The 20,819-nt window shown below is 46.4% G+C and overlaps 1 protein-coding gene across 1 annotated transcript in view; it reads right to left on the minus strand.

Moving 5' to 3' along the window:
• Positions 1-20,819, minus strand: part of Adcy1 (adenylate cyclase 1) — a 122,269-nt gene that overhangs the window by 62,604 nt on the left and 38,846 nt on the right. Inside the window, exon 4 of the mRNA XM_059275024.1 lies at positions 10,927-11,038. Within this exon, the coding sequence (XP_059131007.1) occupies positions 10,927-11,038 (112 nt within the window). The remainder of the gene's footprint in view (positions 1-10,926; positions 11,039-20,819) is intronic.

Raw genomic sequence — 20,819 nt, forward strand, 5'->3', positions numbered from 1 at the left:
TTTAATTCAAGTTATAAACATGTGTTCTCTGACTTAAAAGTATATCTGAGGAGAGCTCAAAAACAGAAAGACTGGGCTGGGGGTTTAGTCAGCATGTGCAACCTTGGGTTCAATACCCACCTGGTACTAAGAAAAAAATTTAAAAATAATCTAAAAAGAGTCAAAAGGTATAGGAGGAAGTTTCTTTCCCACCAGCAGCTCCCAAATAAACACACTGAGGCTTATACAAATGCTTAGCCAATAGCTCAGGCTTGTTACTAGCTAACTCTTGCATTTAAATTAATCCATATTTCTTATCTACCCTCTGCCACATGGCTCATGGCTGTTTACCTCATGTTTTACACATCCTGCTTCTTCTGCATCTGCTGGCAACTCCTCTGACTCCACCTTTCTTCTTCCCATCATTCTCAGTTTGGCTTTCCTGCCTAAGTGTATCCTGTCCAGCTATTGTCCAGTCAGCTTCTTTATTAAAACAATCACAGCGACATATATTCACACGGTGTAAAGGAATATTCAACAGAAAAGGGAAATTTAAAAGTATTTCGAACTGAATAAAAATAAATATACAACAGGCCAGGCATGGTGGCACACACTTTCAATCTCAACACTCAGGAGGAAGAGGCTGGAGGATCTCTGTGAGTTTGAGCTCTAGGATAGCTAGGACTACATAGAGAGACCCTGTCTCAATAAATAAATAAGCAAGCAGACAAACAAAATACCAGAATATTTGGGATGATGCTAAAATAGCATTTCAGAGGCAATTTATAGCATGAAAAACTTACATTAAAGCCTCCAAAGTTCCCAAATAAGGGTCTCAATTGAACCTTAAAAAGCTACAAAAAGAGGTAAATTCAACCAAAATAAGAAACACAATAGTTAAGCCTAGAAGAAAATTAATGAAATTAAGAAATCAATAAAATTAAATGCACATCTTTTAAGAAAATCAACAAAACTGATCAACCAGAAAATTAGGAGGTCAGAGGGCTGGGGGAAAGATGGGAAGGGGACAGGAGAGGGAGAGGGGATGGCAGGGGAGGGAGAGATAGAGAGAGAAAAGATATACAAATTACCAAAATCAGGGATACGAGCGGTGGGGGCTGCAGAGGCGGCCACTGGGAAGGATGTGGAAGTATGACAAAAACCTTACTCAGTGACAGTTAAAAACCTGCAGTAAGCTGACAAATTCCTTAAAGAAACACAAATCATTAAAGTCATCTGAGAAATATAACCTAATTGTCCCTTCTGAATTCATAGATTTCCCATTCTACCACATATTCAGAAAGGAAGGGCACCCATTTTACATGGTCCTCCCAAGAACTGAACAAGAGGAAGCCTGTACCAACTTAGCCCTGAGATCATACATGATAGCATGGAGAGATGGAGTAAGAAATGGCACAGAGTAAGATCATACAAGATAGACGGAGAGATGGAGTAAGAATTGCCACAGATAAGATCTTAACACAGATGGGGAAAGTTCTAGAGAGAATGTCGGCAAATTAGAGCCAAAAACACGTAAGGAAGAGAATAGGTGTAGAGAGGTCCCAGGAACACACCGGTGTGTTCACACGCTAACATCAAGCATCCAATTCCTCCCGTAGTGATGAACCCAGGAAACCAGGACCATCCCTACAGATGCATAACGGGGAAACACCAACAAAACACAACTGGCATTCCAGATTCAGAAAAACAAACCAGAGAAAACTGGGGATAAAGGGAAACTTGTTCAGTTCAACAAAAAGCCTCCACAGAAACCCCACTGCTAATACGATTCTTAATGATGAAAGAATGCAGAACGCCTCCCCGGAAATAGAGAACAAGACAGGAATGCCGCTCTTGCACTTTCGTCTGACATTATACCAGAGGCTCTAGCCAGTAAAGTGAAGCAAGAAAATGAAAACAAAAGGCTTCCCAAAGGAAAACAAACTAAGCTGAATTCATGTACAAATGTGATCATTCATATGGAAAGTCCAGTGGAAATTTCTAAACTGCACTAGAAACCAGGTTATTCCATTTTCAGAACAATAAATCAATATAAAAACTGACTCTGCTGGGCGGTGGTGGATGCACGCCTTTAATTCCAGCACTCGGGAGGCAGAGCCAGGCGGATCTCTGTGAGTTCAAAGCCAGCCTGGACTACCAAGTGAGTTCCAGGAAAGGCGCAAAGCTACACAGAGAAACCCTGTCTCAAAAAACCAAAAAAAACAAAAAACAACAACAACAACAAAAAAAACCTGACTCTGTCGTCTGCTGTTAGTAAAAAAAAAAAAAAAAAAAAAAAAAAAAAAAAACAATTATAAGTTAATATTTAAAATTAACATGAATTATGCTATCAAAAGTAGGACCTACTTAGGGACAAGTCTGAAGAAATATATGAAACACACAAAAAAGAAAAAAGATATGAAACATCTGTATGTTGAAAAAAACCACACATTTCTGAAGGAAAATGAAACAAGTTGTCTCAATGGAGAGATGAACTCTGTTCAGAAGTTTCTGCATCTGTAGGTGCTAGTTCTCACCAGATTCATGGTATAGTTTTGGCAAGCAGCCTTTGTGCTAAAGCCAGAGAGATAATTCTAAAAATCTGTATTAAAAAGCACAGGACCTAAAGCAGCCAAAGTCACCTTGAAAAAAGAACACTGCAGTTTGCTGGATCACAACACCTGATCACAGACTCCATGAAGCTATAGGACCAAGGTATAGTCTGGGTGTCAAGGCAGACACACGGAGCAACGCCACAGAATAGAAAGTCTAGAAAGATTCCCACCCAGCTATACACGCAAAAGCGAGTTTCCTAAAAATCTGATAAGGTAGTTTAGTGGAGAAAGGTTAGTCTTCTCAGCAAACCGTTGAGAGCCTACAGGTAAAATAAATGGCTTTGATCTACACCTCACATCATATATCAAAGTTAACTCAAAATGTAAACACTACCGGGGAGTCTATCAGACCTTGGTGAGACAAACAGTTTTACTAAATTTGTTTAGCCCTACTGGACAGAGCAGGCTTGGCTGAGGCAACTGGTAAACAACACACGGGATCAAGATTAGTTGCCCTTCTATCTGTCACCTGTGTTTCCCTAAGAGCAATGTCTTTGTAAAGTCATGGGAAAACATAGGCGCACAAAGAATGTCTAAGTACTACACTGTATTCGATAGTGAATCTGCTTGGGCTTCTGAGGGCGGCTGTTTTCAGTTTGGACACAGACCTCACAGAATATACTCCGCTCTCTGTGATGCAGTCCGAGCTTACGAAGCAAGTGTTTAAGGAACACTTGCTCTTCTGTGTGTGTGTGTGTGTGTGTGTGTGTGTGTGTGTGTGTGTGTGTGTGTATGGGGGTCAGGGGTGACACCACAGCTGGTGAGGAGCAGGGTGAGTGAACCTCTGCAGAGCTGGAGCCTGATTTAATCATCGGGGTAGTGAGACAGCAGTTAATTGACAGTTCTCTAAAACAGACCCAGCTAGCAAATGGACATTTTCTGCAGCAAACCTTATCTGGTTATATGAATTAAGAACTTGATGGGATTAAAGAAAAATGAGCTAATATCTTGGGAGAGAATACCCTAATTTTTTTCACACTGAACTTCCAGATATCTGTGCTGTTCTAACAGATGGCCTCATTTGTGTACGGTTCTCTGGCTGGGGTGGTAATTATTATTATTATCTCCATTGCATGTCAACCCTGGGCTAGGCACCAGGCTGGAAATTTTAGACTTTATATTATGTGACTTTTGCTATTTAGCTTCTTCCTACACTAATCCCTTGAAATAGTCAAAGCCAGTCTCATTTCTTTCAGCAAAAAGACCAAAACTCAGAGTGAGGAGTTCAGTGTGTAGTGAGCAATACATATATTGCTCAAAAATATCAATGGTATCATCTTAACTGGGCAATAAAAAGATGAATCTCTATAGATACGATTTAGTTGAAGATCTGAAATAGGAAAAACCCCCAGGATGGAGGGGGGTAGGGTAAGGGGCTGGGGGGAGGGGAGGAAGAGAGGAGGAAAAAAGGCCACTTGAGGCAGAAGGAGACTGAAGTGACCTGGCAGGAGCCAGCAGAAGGTGTGTGAGGCAGAAGACATTCTCTCTGGAGCGCCTGGAGGGAGTACAGGTCTGCCAAGCAGTACTGATTCAGCTTGCAGGCTCCAAACCTGTACAAACAAATTCCTGCTGTTTCAAGCTTCCAGATCTACACGGGACTTTGCCACCGCGGCCTTGAGAAACCAGCACAGAGACAGACACCGGGCAAGGATGGTTCAGAAACAACACAAAAATGGCAATCCATAAAAGAAACAAGCCGACAGACAATTTAAAATTTTCTGCTCTTAAAGCAATACTATTAGAAGGAAGAAATTTTACAAGGAAAACAAATTACAAGCCATGTGTCTGAAGAAGGGCTTGCTTGGAGACTATCATGAACTCTTAGGTGGGGCACAGTGGCACACACCTGTGACCTCAGCACTTGGGGGCTAAGACAGGGTGATGTGAGTCTGAGGCCAGCTCAGACAACATAGTACAACCCTAACTAAAACAATTACAAATAAATATAATATACACATTCTCAAAACTCCACAGTAAGAAATCAATCAACCCAATTTAAAAAGAAGGATGGTCAAAAAAAAAAAAAAAAACCCTGAATGGATACTTCTCCATAGATGATACATGGATGGCCAACAAGCAATTAAAAGAGACTCATGGTTTGTTACTAGGGAGACCGAGACACACACCCATTTAAAGGCCTAGCCACAGCAGCAGACAAAGATGCAGAGGAACTAGCACCCACACGCTGTTGTTGTGTGTGGCAATAGGCAATCTGGAAAGTACTGGACTCATCTCTTAAAAACGTTAAACGTAAATTCAGCATATTTTCCCATCAGCCCACCCCTACGTATTTATGCAAGAAAGCGGAAAGCACTCATCGGCACACAGTTTTATACACAAATGCTCTCGGCAGCTTTATTTGGAATAACCTAGCCCAGAAATAACCCAGATGCCCATCAGGCTGTGAAGAGACAACAAGCTTTGATTCAGCCAGACAATGGGACGACGCTTCCAGGCAATGAAAAGGAATAAAAGTACTTTCTCTTACGGGCCCTTCCATGCCACCAGAACAGCAGGGAACAAGAAGCTGAGAACAGGATAGAGAGCAAAGCTAGCTCTGAAGAAGGCGTGCCCCAAGAGAAAGCTGCTGCAGGAATGTGTGGAGTGTAGGCAGCACCCAGAAGCCAACACAGCCTTGACATCCCTTAGTGTGACACCAGTCAAGGGCAAGCACTTAGGAGCCAGAGCCATATGGGGATGGGGATGTTCTGTATGCTGTGAATGTGTGTTGCTCTGATAGGCTGATAAATAAAGCTGTTTGGCCAATGGTGAGGCAGAATACGGTTAGGCGGGACACTCTAACTAGAGAGAGAGAAGAGAAGAAAGAAGAGCAGAGGAGACTCCAGTGAGCCGCCAAAGGAGTAACATGTAATGGGATGTAGGTAAAGCCACGGAATATGTGGTAATACATAGATTAATAGTTAGGGGCTAATTTAAGATGTAAGATCTATCTAGCTGAGCCAGTAGGCCATACAATTCGTAATTAATATAAGCCTCTGTGTATTCATTTGAGTCTGAGTGGCTGCGGGACTGAGAGGCCGTGGGAGCCAGGCGGGACCAGGAAAACTTTCAGCTACAGTCCCTGTTTGTTGAGAGGGAGAAGCACATTAGGCCACGGAAGATACGCACTGTTTAAGCCTTTCCTCTGTTCACAAAGTCTTTCACAAAAGATAGACTTTTCTCAACAAGTATCTTCCCCCAAACACCCAGACTCAGCTCACAAGGTACTACGCCTCCCTTGGGTGGTGATGGAGGGGGCTCTCATATCTTCTTGTTCCAGGAGGGCTTGGCAGGGCTACCCCATGCAGGAAAGGCAGCAAGGCCAGGGTCCAGGAACTATGCAGGGTCCCTGGAGACTGTGGCTAGCATGGGGCCAGGAGGGCTGCACAAAATCAGTCTTGGGGCAGTGAAGCTGAGTTTCAACTAGAAGGGAGGAAGATTCAGGGGTTCAGAGTAGGGGAAATAAAGGTCCCACCCCTCAGGCCCAGTGTTCTGCACATAAGCATGTGCTTTAGCAAGCAGCTCTCTCAAATGCTGGCCACAAAATCCAGTGAGTCAAATGAAGATTTCCAGGTTATTTGGAACTCTGATGAGTGGTTCTGGAACAGGCCCTGGAAGCTATCTTTCCTCTCCCCAGCAAAGTAACAACAAAGAACCCCTCATGGGAGGAGAATTGACAGGACCGACATGAGCTCTCCAAGGACGACCACGTCCTCTGGCAGGGCTGAGCAATACCAGAATGGCTACCCCAGGTTGGGAGTACACCCCACACCCACATGACACCCACATCACCTACAAAGGCCAGTCAGAGGTGTGCTTCTTCCCAGACACATCTGTGAGCCACATCACCACTGACTTTCTCTCTAGGCGCTCGCCCAGCCAGACTCCAAAGACTTCCCACTGTCCCAGGGAAAAGAAGGGGTGAACAAGAAAGAGCACTTAGTGGCTGTCACTGTTGGGAAACAGAGCCCTCGGGAAAGGCAAATGCAAGCAGCAAGCATGCTGGGTCTCATCAGTGCTGGTCTGCTCCCAGCTTGCTCAGCGTCTCTAGAGAAGGCTGCTGCAGCCGAGGAGGATGGGCCCAGGCTTTTCTGATTCTCCTCATATGTGGGCATCCTCAGAGGTCTACTGCTCTCAGATCCCAGGGTGGTGAGTCCAGAGGCCACTGAGCAGACAACTTAGTGTGGCACTGCTCACTTGGTAAATCCATGGCACCTCTACTGTGTCCCGGGCTCCTTCGTCATAACTAGGTCCTCAGAGCTGGCTTGGAAGTGAGTGTGGCTTGCCCTGTCTCAGAAGAGTACAAAACACCCACACAAGGCAACAGGATGAACTGGTGGGCCAGCTGCTCCTCTCCTCTCCAGATAGCTAAAAGATCAGAGGCCAAAGGCCAAATAAGCAAGCCCTCACAGAGATGACCTTTGGAACTTGGAATGATAGGTGCCAGTTCTCTCCCAGGCGACAGGCTTTGAAACCACAAGGCCCTGGGGAACTGGCTTCATTATGTAAGCATCTCCTTAACATGACAGGGTACCCTGCCCCACCTGTCACAGGGTGTAACTGGGCCACCACTTCCTACTCATGTTGTCGATTGCCACCACATCCAAAACGTTCAGTCCATGCTCTTAAAGTTCTACCTTGATTTTGAGGACAGAAGTCACAAGATAGGTAGGCCCAAGGGGAGGGGATTATGTCTGTTCCCACCGGCCAATCTTCTGCCAGCTGTGGGGTGCTGGCTACTGTGCCCCACCACAGAGCCCTCTGTGCACCCACAGCCATCACTGTGGTGGCATCATCCCACTGTTACACAGCCCATCCTGCTTCCCACCAGCCTCCGAGATCTCAACTGGGCTCTTAGCTGTACCCTTGCGGTGGGGTGCTTCAAGTCCAAACAGACCCCACTGAAAGCATTTTGTCTAGAAGACTTCCGGAAAATACTCACTTCAGCTCAATCCCATGCCCCCAGAAACAAACTAGCACTTTACAACAAGAGACTGTGCTATGGGAGGTGATTCTCCTGAAGTCACTGGGGAGCCAAGTCAGCTGTGGGGGCTGCACAGTTCTGAACGTCCGGTTTCTCAGAGACACCTGGAACTCTCTCCGCTGGCCAAATCCAGGGTCACCTGAAGGCAGTCTGTATCCAGGATGATACATCTGGTCTCTGCCTAGCACTGTGAGTCCTGCTACTCAGAACAGTGTCCTCAGGAACAAGAGCTGTGGCAGCTCAGCCTGGGGGGTACTCTACACGAAGGGTTCTGTGGGCACCCCAACAGTGGCACTGATGTAAATGGTCAAGGGGCACCACAGCCAGGCGGCCAGGGGAAGAGTCCAGCATGGCACTGCACTGAAGTCCTTTCACTGCAACCCAAGGCCGCAAAGCAAATGGGGCTGCAGCCGTGCATGCCGATGGAGAGGACAGAGCCCCTGGGCTCACGCCATCCTGAGAGGCACGACACAGGGGTGTTTCACAGTTCACCCTCAAACCGTGCCACTCAGGAAAGCCTTAAAGCACACAATTTCCCAAGGAAAAGACAGGTAGGAGATACCTACAATTCTTGATTAGGTAAAGATTTTTCTAGATACAACACCATTGTGACAATCCTGAAGAGATTCATGAAGAGTGAATCGTCTGCCCTTTGCAGGACACTGGCTCAGCAGGAAAACACTTTCAAGTCATCTAGGCCCGTCAGCAGTCACTGAAGACTGTTCCACCTTTACTGTCCTCAACTCCTGTAGCCACCATCGAAGGCAGGGGACACAAGGCCGGTGCCTTGCAGGAGAGCTATACTAGTTCTGGGGAAGTCCCTAAGTGGGGGAGCAGACACTTGGAGCTGACTGAAAGTGGCTCCTTTGGGGGATGATGCTGGCCTCAGAAATTCCTGGATGACCTGCAGGCTGGGGATGGGGAACCTAGTCCCCCTCCTACCACAACTTTTAGCGGCACAAGCAAGAAAAAAAAAAAAAAAAGGCCAACTTTGACCCTCTGATCAGAAGCCTCCAACGAATGAGCTCCCTGGTAAAGTCAGAGACAGACCCGGGAACACCACTGGCTACACCAGTGAGAGCTGCAGGCTGGAGTCTCCTCCAAGCTACCCCGTACCTTGTCAAAATGTGCTTTCTGACCCAGACACAGAGGGGCGACTCACCCTCACCGCAGTGAGCTGCATGCTGGCCACGCTCCCCCCATCCCCACCCCACTCTCCTATCCAACAGCAGCCCTCCTTCATGTGGGACCAGAAATCTTTTGTGCCACAACAAGATCCAGGGACGCACCTCAGAGGTGAGGGCAGCTTATATGAAGACAGGCACAGCCACACTCCGGGGACAAGACCCAGGGACAACAAGACAAGGCTGCAGAGGCCTCACAGACAGGCAGCCCCTGCGTCCAACAAAAACAGTCTACCTCTCCTCAGAAGGCCAAGCCTTTCCCAGTCAGGGGTCCTATGACACCCTGGCTAGGACATCCTTGGGTGCCCCAGGATGGGTTTTCCAGAAGATCTTTAGGAACATAGACAACAACTTCACCACTCAATTCCAGGATGTTTACTCCAGCAACATCCCATGAGACCTCATAAAAGGAGTATGGGGAGATTTTGTTTTTGTTTTTGTTTTGGTTTTTTTGGTTTTTTTTTTTTTGGTTTTTTTTTTTTTTTTTTTCAAGACAGGGTTTCTCTGTGTAGCGTTGTACCTTTCCTGTATCTCGCTCTGTAGACCAGGCTGGCCTCGAACTCACAAAGATCTGCCTGCCTCTGCCTCCCAGAGTGCTGGGATTAAAGGCGTGCACCACCACCACCCGGCTGATATTTTTATGTCAACCTGACACAAGCTAAAGTCATCTGAGAAATGAGAAGACAAACCGCCCCATAAGAGGGGCTGCAGGCAAGCCTGTAGGGCATTTTCTTAATTAGTGATTGATGGGGGAGGGCCCAGTCCATGGTAGGTGGGGCCATCCCTAGGCCGATGGTCCTGGGTTCTGTAAGAAAGCAGGCTGAGCAAGCCATGAGGAACAAGCCAATAAGCAGCGCCCCTCCACACAGACTCTTCCACCAGCTCCTGCCTCCAGTTTCCTGTCTCACTTGAGTTCTGCCCCGACTTCCCCAACTTGCCTTTGGGCGTGCTGTTTACTCCAACACTAGTAACCCTAACTAAGATAAGGGAGTGTTGTCTAAAATCCCTGCTGCCCACCCATCCTACCTTAATCTCCTCTCTGCCCAGCCGTCTGAAGCAAGCTTGGGGTTACCACCACCTGCCATCAAACACTAAACCTGCCCCCTGGCATTTGCCAATGGCCTAACCCGTGCCCGCCAGAATCTCCTTACCCAGCCAGCACTGCTCTGACAAATCTCTGGGCTGCTACAGCCAGCCCTGGCTGCCCAACCCACTTCACTAAGAAACCCTTTCCTGCTGCCTCCACTGAGGAACGTGCCGATGGCGGAAATGGCCGCCCCATCCCCTCAGTTCCTCAGCACGCGTACCCACCCCAGGCAGAGGCTGGGCAAAAGAGAATGTGACTCCATCCCACAAACCCCTTCACCACCTTGAAGGGTAAAGGCGATAGGGTGTTAAGACCCCGAAGTTTGTGCAGGAAGTAGCACCCCGATAAATCGCACGCCCGGGTGTTCCCACCTCTGCCTTCTGCTCCCTTCCTCCCATGCTCAGCGGTTCCCACTCTTCCTGGGGTACAGCTGGTGTCCTGTGGAAGCTGTCCCGTGCCTACACAGGCTGGGAGCTGGAATCAGCGTAGATCTACAAGATAGATGAGCTACGGGGCATTTCGGCCTACATGATAAAGTTCGGGAAGTGCAAAGGCCTCCTGAGACCGTAAACCAGGCTCTCACATAGGGACATAGAGCCGAAGGACAGAGTGCCACCCTTCAGCAAGGCTTGCAGGAGGCCTACTGTTCATCCCCAACATCCCTAGCATCAACAGGGGCTGGGGAGGGGTAAGTCTGCGGCAGGAGCAGGGGCTTCAGCAGGGGCTGGGGGAAGGGGCAGCAGGTATTCTCCCGCTCAGAAGGGTGGCAAGCCCAGAGCAAGGCCAGCCCCAGAAGAGGCACAGTCAAGGCTCCTTGAGGTAGAGAGAGGGCTGCGGCTGTCTTAGGTGCACAGTGCCAGGCCAGCCAGGGCCGAGTGCAGCCTGCAGGACATGGTTCCATCTGGACGCCGCTTGGAAGAAGCCAGTGGAGCTTGTGAAGTGCTGGTGCCCGGCTCAGGCCTAACGGGGAATCATTGACCAGTGAGGTTCCTACAGACACAGAGGCCGGCTCGGCAGAGCACCCCTCCAGAAGCCGTCCGGCTTAACAGAACCGGCGCGAACACCGTGCTTACTTACCGTGGCTAACTCGTCGAACTTGCCGAAGAGTTCATTGAGCAGCTTCACCAGCTCCTGGGCGGTGCACTGGGACGCCAGACCTGTGAAACCCACGATGTCTGCAAACAGGATGCTGCAAGGGGAAGGGGAGCCAGGTCACCTCTTCTTGGTCACTCAGGAAATCCTGACCTAGGAGTTGCGTGGCCTTTGCCATGTATACCCTCATTCCTCAAAGCAACTGGGAGATTTCCTCTTTCTCCTACAGGCAAGAAGACCTAGGCCTCGAACAGCTGCCAGGCACACCTCTTGGTCACGGAGGGATTAGCTAGCGGCTCGGCCACTTGAGCTTGCCATCCCCCATGCTGACCCCTCACCCCACAGAGGGAGCTCCTGCTCCCTTCCCAGGGAGCTCCCGTAACTGCATCATCTACATCTAAGGAAGTAGAGTGGCCAGCTTTTAGGAAAGGACGGTCTCTCCCCACCAACCATCTTCTTCCCCTTCTGCTACCCGGATGCATGTGCCCGTCAGACTGCCAGAGCCAAACCCTAAATCACTGTGTAGAACAGTGGTTCTCAACCTGTGGGTCATGACCCCTGTAGGGTCGAATGACCCTTTCACAGGCGTCACCTAAGACCATCAGAAAACACAGATATTTGCATGACAGTCCATAACAGTAGCATAATCACAGTTATGTAATAGCAACAAAAATAGTTTTACGGTTGGAGATCACCACACGAGGAATTGTATTAAAGGGTCGCAGCATCAGGAAAGTTGAGAGCCACTGGTGTAGGAAGTCCATAGGCCCACAGGACTTCCTCCAAGTACTAGGTGTCTATTGCAGAACTGGAGTCAGCCTTCAGAACATGGTGCCTGCTCAACTTCCTACAGAAGATGAGACTCTAGAAGGTATTTCCTATTATTTCCTCTTTCAAAACTAAAACAGATTCTGCAAATATCTGAGAGGTGAAAAATCATACAGTGTTTGTCTTTCAACATTTTTTAGCTTTAAAGTCTGTCTTAAAATATGCTGCTCAAACATTCAGAGCGTTCCCGTCATTTCAGGACTTCCAGAAGCTAGATGCCCCGCCCCCCTGCACACACACACACACACACACACACACACACACACACACACACACCGTGTGGGAGCTTCAAATGTCAGATAAAAAGAAATGAGGTTCTCGGGGACAACAGTGGGTGTCAGTGGGCAGGACTGTCCCATTCTACTAGCTACAGCGAGGAGACTGTCAGCCCTGCCTTGTGCCCATTTCTCTGCTGTGACGTGGAAATGAGAGCTCACATGTTCATAACCATGTGCAATAATTTTCATTACTTTTGTTTTAAATTCTTCACACAGTATATTTTTATCCCATTCTTTCCCCCTCTCCAAGCTTCTCCCCCTACCCATCCACCTAACTTCATGTTCCTCTCTCTCTCTTTTTTTTATTAATTTATTTTTTATTTTATGTCCATTGGTGTTTTGCCATGGGTTTCAGGTGGGACTGGAGTTACAGACGGTTGTGAGCTGCCATGTGGGTGCTGGGAATTGAACCTGGGTCCTCTCGAAGAGCAGTCAGTGCTCTTACCACTGAGCCATCTCTCCAGCCCCCCTTCTCTCTCTTAAAAAAGCAAACAAAAAACCAAAACTTAAACCAAACCAAAATTTTTTTAAAGTGCACGCACACATGCATACACACACACACATACACACACACACACACACACACACACACACACACACACACACCAAAAAAAAAAACCAGGGAGTCTATTCTGTATTAGCCAACTACTTCCGAGCACGAGGCTGGACACTCCGCTGAAGAGCACTGATTTTCCCTCTCCCAGCATCTTTGGGACTTGGTGTCCACTTCCCCTCCCCCTGCTGGGATTGTGTGTGGCTTGAACCTGTGCAGGTCTTGCTCGGGTGTCACAGTCTCTCTAAGCTCAAACGTGTATCCGTCCTGTTGCGCCTGGGGAGCTGTCATTTCCTCGTGGCCTCCATTCACAATTATTTGAAGTGTTGTTTATGTACTTGCAGGTTGCTCACTGAGGACTAGCTATGCTGGGCAGGTGCTTGGGATGGACCAGAAACAGGAGATTCCAATACACATCTCTGCCCTCGGGATTCTTTCTGGCCAGGGGGAAGGGGACATTTGAAGTATGCCAAGGCTTTTCATTTAACTGTGGTGAAAACAGACAAGGAGATGGGTGAGGAGCCCCGACTGCCAGCTATAATCAGAATAGCTTTCTTTACCTGACAAGAAGAGGGCAGGGTGGGAAGGAGACACCGAGAGAATGGGGCTCCATGGGCAGGGCAGTGGTGCTGCTGCTGCGTGTCCTGCAGGACACAGACCTCTTTTTACTTCAGCCTTTGAATGTGCCTTCCTGTGACTCCAGGCTCTCCTCCCCATAAATTAGGCACTGTCCCACGCAAGATCACTCCAAGATAGTCCTTTCTCTCCTGTTACTTTCTGCCCGCATCTCTGGCTGTTGTCACTTTGACCAGGATATACCTTGGTGTGGGTCTCTGAATTTACCCACTTTGAAACATATGGAGCTTCTGGGATATACAGATTAACTAATATGGTGGGTTTTGGTTGTTGTTTTAAGGAATATTTTCGGTCATTGTTTCTTCAAGTATCCTGTCTTCTCCTTCTTCCCTTGTCTAGGGAATCTCACCATGTGCGTGTTCATAAACTTGGTAGTACCTCACAGAGGTCTGAAATCCTTCCCATTTCTCCATTTTCCCCACTCTCCTGCAGCCTGGAGATGCTCATGGCTCCGTCATTAAGCTCACTTATTCCTATGCTGCCTGCTCGAGTCAGCCACTGAACCCCTCCAGAAAACGTTTCACTTCACTTGTAGATCTTAAATATAGAACTCCTATTTGATTTGGTTATTTTTAAAAAAGTCTACTCTGTTGGTATTCTCTGTTTGGTGAGAAAACATCGCCATGGTTTCCTTTAATTACACAGACACAGTTTGTTCTTTGAACACATTTAAAATCGCTGACTTCAAATGTTTGTCTGAGAATCCCGATGTCTAGGCTTCCTTGGGGACAGTTTCTGCTGACTGCTTGCTTTGCCCATGTATGAGCCATGCAAACTTTTTGCAGCATACCCAATATATTTCTGTTGAGAGCACAAGACAGCAGCTCTAGAAATCACAGTCTCCCCTACCCCCATCTGAGGGCCCTGGTTACGACTGTCTGGTTTTGACACTATCTGTGTGAACTAATTCTGCATAGGCTTCGTCTTCTGAAATTCCCACGACTGTGCCTAAACCTTTGCAAAGCACCCATGTTCACTCAGTGCCCAGTTTTCCCTTTCTTTCTTTCCAGTCACCTTGCTGCCTGTCTCAGGTGTCACCACTGCCGGAAGCAGCTGCAATGCTGAAGGATCACCCTAGACCAGTCTCAACAAAGGTGTTGAGCGGCTGCGGCTGTGGCTGTGGTTGAGGCTCACACGGGGCTGAGTCAGGGCTGCTAGAGAAGGCTGATGAGAGGGCTTCCCAGGGAATCCCCAGGCTGTCAAACCCTGACGATTCCGACAGCAGAGCTTTGAAGGGGCACATTCTCAGCCTCCAGGGGCTGTGGAGCTGAGGAGGAAGAGCAGGGGACAGGTGTGGAAGCCACAGAGCCCCAGTTTTGATACCTCACAATCTCTCTTGAGGACACACTGGGTGATTGCAGGAGTTTGGTGAATCACCAAGCTGGATCTAATTCCAGTTATTCCTGCTCTTGCTGCTATGAAATCATTGCCAAAAACAATGTCACAGAACTTAGTCCATTTTTCTTTCTAGGATTTTATACATTTCAGGTTATAATCAACTTTAATTGATTTTGTATATGGTATCAGATGAGGGTCCAATTTCATTGTTCCATGAATAGATGTTAAGTTTTTCTAGCACTATCTGTTGAAGATAACCCTTCCCTTATTCCACTTTTATCACTCTTGAGGACAGGTTGGGTACATGTATGCAGGTTCAATTCTGGGCTCCTTAGTCTATTCCATCCTAAGTTTTTGCTTTCATGCCATACTGTTTCAATCATGACAGCTTTGCAATATAATTTGTAGTCAAGAAGTACAGTGCCATTAGATCAGAAAATATAGTATGATTTACTTATCTCAAATTCATTAAGACTTTTCCATGACCTTATGTGATCTGTGCTAAAGAAAGAGCCACCGGCACTTAAGAAGAATGTTGAGTGGGATGATAGAGTCTGTTTCGTCTACTAGCCCACATCTACGGTGTTATCATAGTCCTCTCTCTTTGTTCTTCTGTCTGGATGTTCTGCTCACCATCAGAGAGTGTGGAATACTATTGCTTTGATGGACATTTCCCCTTTCAGTTCTATGGAAACTCACTTTGCATATTTCAGTGTTTTTGTGCTGGGTGTGTGTTGTTATGACTGTTATTGTAATCTGGCTCTTCAACCATGATAAAATGCCATCTCTTCTGACCATTTTGACATGAGTGTACTGGGGCTGATGAGGGCAAGGCAACCCTTGCTCTCCCCTGGTTCTCATTCACACGGATGCTCTTTTCCATCTCTACCCCTCCAGCTGGAGGTGCATCCTCCAATCTGAAGCAAGCTTCCTGTACACAAGGTGTAGTTAGGCTGCTTGGTTACTGTGGTTTGACTTGTGTCTGTTTGACTGAGGTTCCCACTCAGTCATTCTGTCTTTTGATTGATGGGGGATTTTACTCCATTTACATGTAGAATATTGATGGTGAAGGGCTCACACTACCTTTGTGTTATGTCTTTCCTCTTAGGTCTGTGGATCTTTCGTTTGTATTATTGTCTGTGTTCTGCTGCTGTTTGTTGGTTTTCTGGATTGAAATGCTGTGATTATCTCTCTCTCTCTCTCTCTCTCTCTCTCTCTCTCTCTCTCTCTCTCTCTCTTTCGGTTAACTTCTCGAATTAGTTATCATAGTTCAGTCACATAGAAAAAAATGTACATTTTAACACCTCTTCCATAATTTACTCACCACAATTTACATGTGCTCGTATCGTATATTAAATTATTTTCTCATTACAGTTATTTAAAAATCTTTGACTCTTAACTTTTTTACATTTGCTTATGTGTTGTTCGTGTGTGTGTGTGTGTGTGTGTGTGTGTGTGTGTGCATGTATGTGTGTGCATGTATGTGTGTGTACTGGTGCACATTTATGCTACAAAGCATGGTCAGAGGACAGCATGCAAGAGTTGGTTCTCTCCTTCCACCATGTGGGTTCTGGGGATGAAACTCAGGCCTTCAAGCTTGGCAGCAAGCACCTCCCCCACCCCCTCTGCCCGCCCCATGCTGAGCATCTCTCCAGACAGGCTTTTCATACTTTTTGTGCAACCACAATAGAAAACTATTTGCCTTTATATACACACATACAACATGTCTATATTCACATATGTTCATCTTTATCAGTGAGTTTCAGTCTCTCATGCCACCGTGTTGCTGTATAGGAGTCTTTCATTTCTTTCCAAGGATTCCTTTTAGCATTTTTTTATAATGCAGGTCAGGTGGCCACAAACTCCTACAATTTTCAACTATTTGACAGTGTCTCTGTCCTGCCTTTATTTCTGAAGAGAATTGTGCCAGGCACAGCACCTTTGGTCTATGGAGGTTTTTTTGTTTGCTGTAAACATCTGGAATATGTCACTTATGCTCTCTGCCCTGCACGGTTTCTGCCTAGAGACCCAGTGAAACCCTAATGGGGTTCTGTTATTTACAGGGAAGTACTTTCTGCTGCTGCTTTCAAAATTCTCACGTTGTTTCTAACTTTACAGAATTTTATCACGTAAATTTCTTTAAGTTTGCCAGTGGTGGTGCACGCCTTTAATCTCAGCACTCGGGAGGCAGAGGCAGATGGATCTCTGTGAGTTCAAAGCCAGCCTGGTCTACAAAGTGAGTTCCAGGACAGCCAGGAATACACAGAGGAAACCCTGCATTTAAAAATTAATTAATTAATTAATTAATTTCTTTACATTTATCTTATTTGGTGTCATATATGTTTCCTATTTCTGGATGCCCATTTCTGTCTCCATGTGTTTATCTGAAAAGCTTTTTTAAAAGTTTTACGGTCTGGGCAGTGGTAGTGCATGCCTTTGATCCCAGCACTCGGGAGGCAAAGGCAGGAGGATCTCTGTGAGTTGAAGGCCAGCCTGGGCTACAGAGTGAGATCTAGGACAGCCAGGACTACACAGAGAAACCCTGTCTTGAAAAAAGGAGGAGGAGGAGGAGGAGGAGGAGGAGGAGGAGGAGGAGGAGGAAGAGGAGGAGGAGGAGGAGGAAGAGGAGGAGGAGGAGGAGAAGAAAGAAAGAAAGAAAGAAAGAAAGAAAGAAAGAAAGAAAGAAAGAAAGAAAGAAAGAAAGAAAGAAAGAATAAAAAAAGCTTTATGGCCCCTCTTCCTATTCTTCTTCTTCAGCAATTCCTATAATATGTGTTTTGGCCCAATGCTGATTTCTCATATCCCCTCATTAGATTCTTTTTTCTCTTTTTGACCCTCTGCCTGGGACCTTCCAGGGACCCGTCTTCCAGTTCACTAATCTTTTTTTTTTTTTTTTTTTTTTTTTTTTTTCCTGCTTGAGTCTCTATTCTCCTCCAGGGAATTTTATATTTGGTTGCTACAGTCTTAAGCTTTCCGACTTGGTACTCCTTCATGCTTTTATTTCCTTGTTAAAATTCTCATTTTTCTTGTGCATAATTCTTTTCTATCTTCATGAGAATTATTTTTATTCTCTTATGAAGTAATCCGTGTAAGTGCATTTTCTCAGATCTGTGTCTACAGGTCTATCTACCTCCTTTGTCTGGGGTATCTTTGCCTGGCTCTTCATTCACAACCTTTAGAGACCAGCCCCTCATAAGAGAGCAACCACATCACTTATTCCAGCCCTTATTCAGGCCCTTTATCAACTCTTTGTGTCTCCGGTAGGCAGCTATGGGTTCCATCAGTTCATGGTGTCCTGAACAAGGGACACGTGTGTGAAAGTTGTGGTTTCTTCCAGCACAAGCCCCACCTCTATTTCCCCAGCAAACCAAAACTGAATCAGACCTCTCAGAAATTCAGGACTCAAAGACAGATGCTGGTTATTTGGGCAGCTCCAGAGCAGATGGGGAACTGGTCACCCTGACCAATTCTCTCCCTCCCAGAGTGTGCTGGAGAGTCAACTTGACCCAAACTAAAGTCATCTGTATTGGTGGAAGTATTAAGGCAACTTTACATAGTTACAAGGGAAGTTTATTTTGTGGGGTAACTAACAAGTAAAGGGATAGGTTACAGGGTCCGGGAAAGATATAGTGCAGTCCAGTGGTGTTCTCTGGAGAACTCTGCTTGGTCTACCTCCAGTGTCCAGGATCTGGGAACCAAGAGAGCCAGCACATCTGGATCTCAGGTCTTAAGGGCTCCTCTCTCAGCCCTGCCTCGTAAGCGTGACAGTTACCAGAAGCCTCAATGGGGGTAGTACTTCCAGGTCAAAGCTGGAACAGCTACCCACTACACATCCAAGAGGAGGGACCCTCAACTAAGAAAATGCTCCTATAAGATGGGGCTTTAGGTATGTCTGTAGGGCATTTTCTTAATTAGTGATTAATGAGGGAGGGTCCAGCCCTTTGTGGATGGAGCCACCCCTGGGCTGGTGGTCCTGGGTTCTATAAGAAAGCAGGCTGAGCAAGCCATGGGGCGCAGGCTAGTAAGCAGCATCCCTCCATGGTCGCTGCATCCAGTCCCTGCCCTGACTTCTTTCAATGATGAATTACAATGTGGAGGTGTAAGCCAAATAAACCCTTTCCTCCACAACTAGCTTTTGGCCATGGTGTTTATTATCGTGATAGAAACTTAACTAAGACACGGGGAAGCTGCAGAGCTGGTTTGTGTATTTGTTTATCTTTCCGCTTTGTTGAATAAGGAGTAGGCCAATGATACCCTACTCACTCAAGTTACCAGAAGGCCCTCAACTGAGACGCCCTCCTACAGTATGCCCTCCAGGTTCACTTTGAAATGTTCTGGTGGCTGGTGCTCCTCCTCGGCAAGCAGCTGGGGTACTGAATTCTGTCCTTTCCAACTAACAAGGATCAGCAGGTGCAATAAGGGAAGTAAAGCAAATGCGAGCGTCAGCTAATCCTGCGTCCAGCCCTCCACCCACTGCCCGGGGCATCTTGCACATTTGTTACACATGGCTGAATCTCAATTTCCTGATTTCCACGATGCTGGCAGCAATGCCAGCTGCTCACGGTAGTGAGAGGGTAGCAAACAGCCAGGGACTCAGAAAGGAGCTTCTGAGCCCTCATTCTGGAGCCGTCTAAGTTCAAACGCTGGCTGACTCCGTGGCTACTTTCCAAACAGCTGGGCCCTAATCCCACACCACTTCAGCATCCTCCTCTGAGGAGGGAGGACAGCGCTGGTCCCTATCAAACCGCATGAGAGCAGGGAGTGAAAGAATTCACAGATGTGCACAGAGCCAGATCTGTGAGCTGGTTAGCCACATGGGCTCTGCCTGCAGGCTCACACATTGATGTTTCACAAGTCTTAACTGCCAGGAGCCATCCCTGGCGGTGGATGGGTCCCGCAGAGGATATAAGGAGTCGGTGGGGGATGGAAGGCCATGATGGTCTGGAGATTCTTGCAGCCTGACTGACTAGCAGCCAGAGTGTTCCTTTATTTATACAAAATTTAGTAAGCAGGGATACATTCATGATGTTCCAAAACACAGATTATATCATTTTTGGTTTTGGACTTGTGTTTCACTTCCTTTTGCTCATCTTTTAGTCATCATTAATAAACTATGACAGAACAGAGTTATCATTTGCAATCATTTTCTCTCAAGTTTTGACATCATTAATAAACAGAGTTATCATTCTTACTCATTAACCCCATAACCCAATTTTTAAGAATCTAGAGGCGTATAACAGCCTGTTCTCAGGCTGGTAGCTTTGGTTGCTTCAAGGACACTAGACCAAAACAAAAATCTTCAATCACCCTGGGCATTTTGCCATGTCCCATGTACTGTATTCTTAACTCTTAGTGATCAGAGTGAATAATAACTGCTGTAGTTATTATTCAAATTCTGGCATAATACAATCAATGTTCACATTTATATGTTTATAGAATTTGCCTACATGTCTAATCCTGGCATTCTGTTGTTCCTGGATCGTATGACATTATAGTGGCTGTGCATGAGCTAACTTTTCTAAGAGAGGGAGGTCCTGACACTTCATACTTTTATCATATTTCTACTCCATATTTTGCTCATCAATATGTCTCTATGTAGGGCAGAGTTGGATGCCACCTAATTGTCTGAGTGTACATTAGGAAGAGGCTTGTAATCTGAACTGTGGGAAACTCCTCTAGCCCATCGAATCTTATTGACCCTTCTGAGTTTACTTCGTTTTGAATATCTTGTTCTAGTGTAAGTACAGGGACAGATGTTTCAAGAAAGTCTCATAGCCTCATGAAGAGACCTCTGGCTTCTTTATGTGTCACAACTTCCAAGGTATAAGGCAGACCTTCAAGTAGATAAGAATATCGCCCTCAAAGTGGGGGGATAGTATGTTCAGAACTTTCCTGGGTAAGCTTAAAAGCAGCATTCCTGGGAGAAGGCGTAAATGATTCATAAGGAATTTTCCATCAATCCAATATCCTCAAATTGTACAAATATTAAAAGTGCCCCAAGTATGTAACAGGTGGAGATGAAAATCAAAGGTGGCATGGCAGCCATCGTGTGGCTCAGCTTTGCTGGATCTTTGTCAAGCAGCTGTGCTGGCTTTATGACTTCTGCTGTTCCCAGCAGATATGGCTGTGCCATCTCCACCCTTTTTTTGTTTTAAAAAGATGACTGGAAGGACAAGAATCAAAATAAGCACAACTCCTAGAATTACTCCCAAATTAACGATAATAGGCCAAATGCTCTGTCCTGA

The sequence above is a fragment of the Peromyscus eremicus genome, chromosome 10, assembly GCF_949786415.1.
Source record: "Peromyscus eremicus chromosome 10, PerEre_H2_v1, whole genome shotgun sequence".
Lineage (NCBI taxonomy): Eukaryota > Metazoa > Chordata > Mammalia > Rodentia > Cricetidae > Peromyscus > Peromyscus eremicus.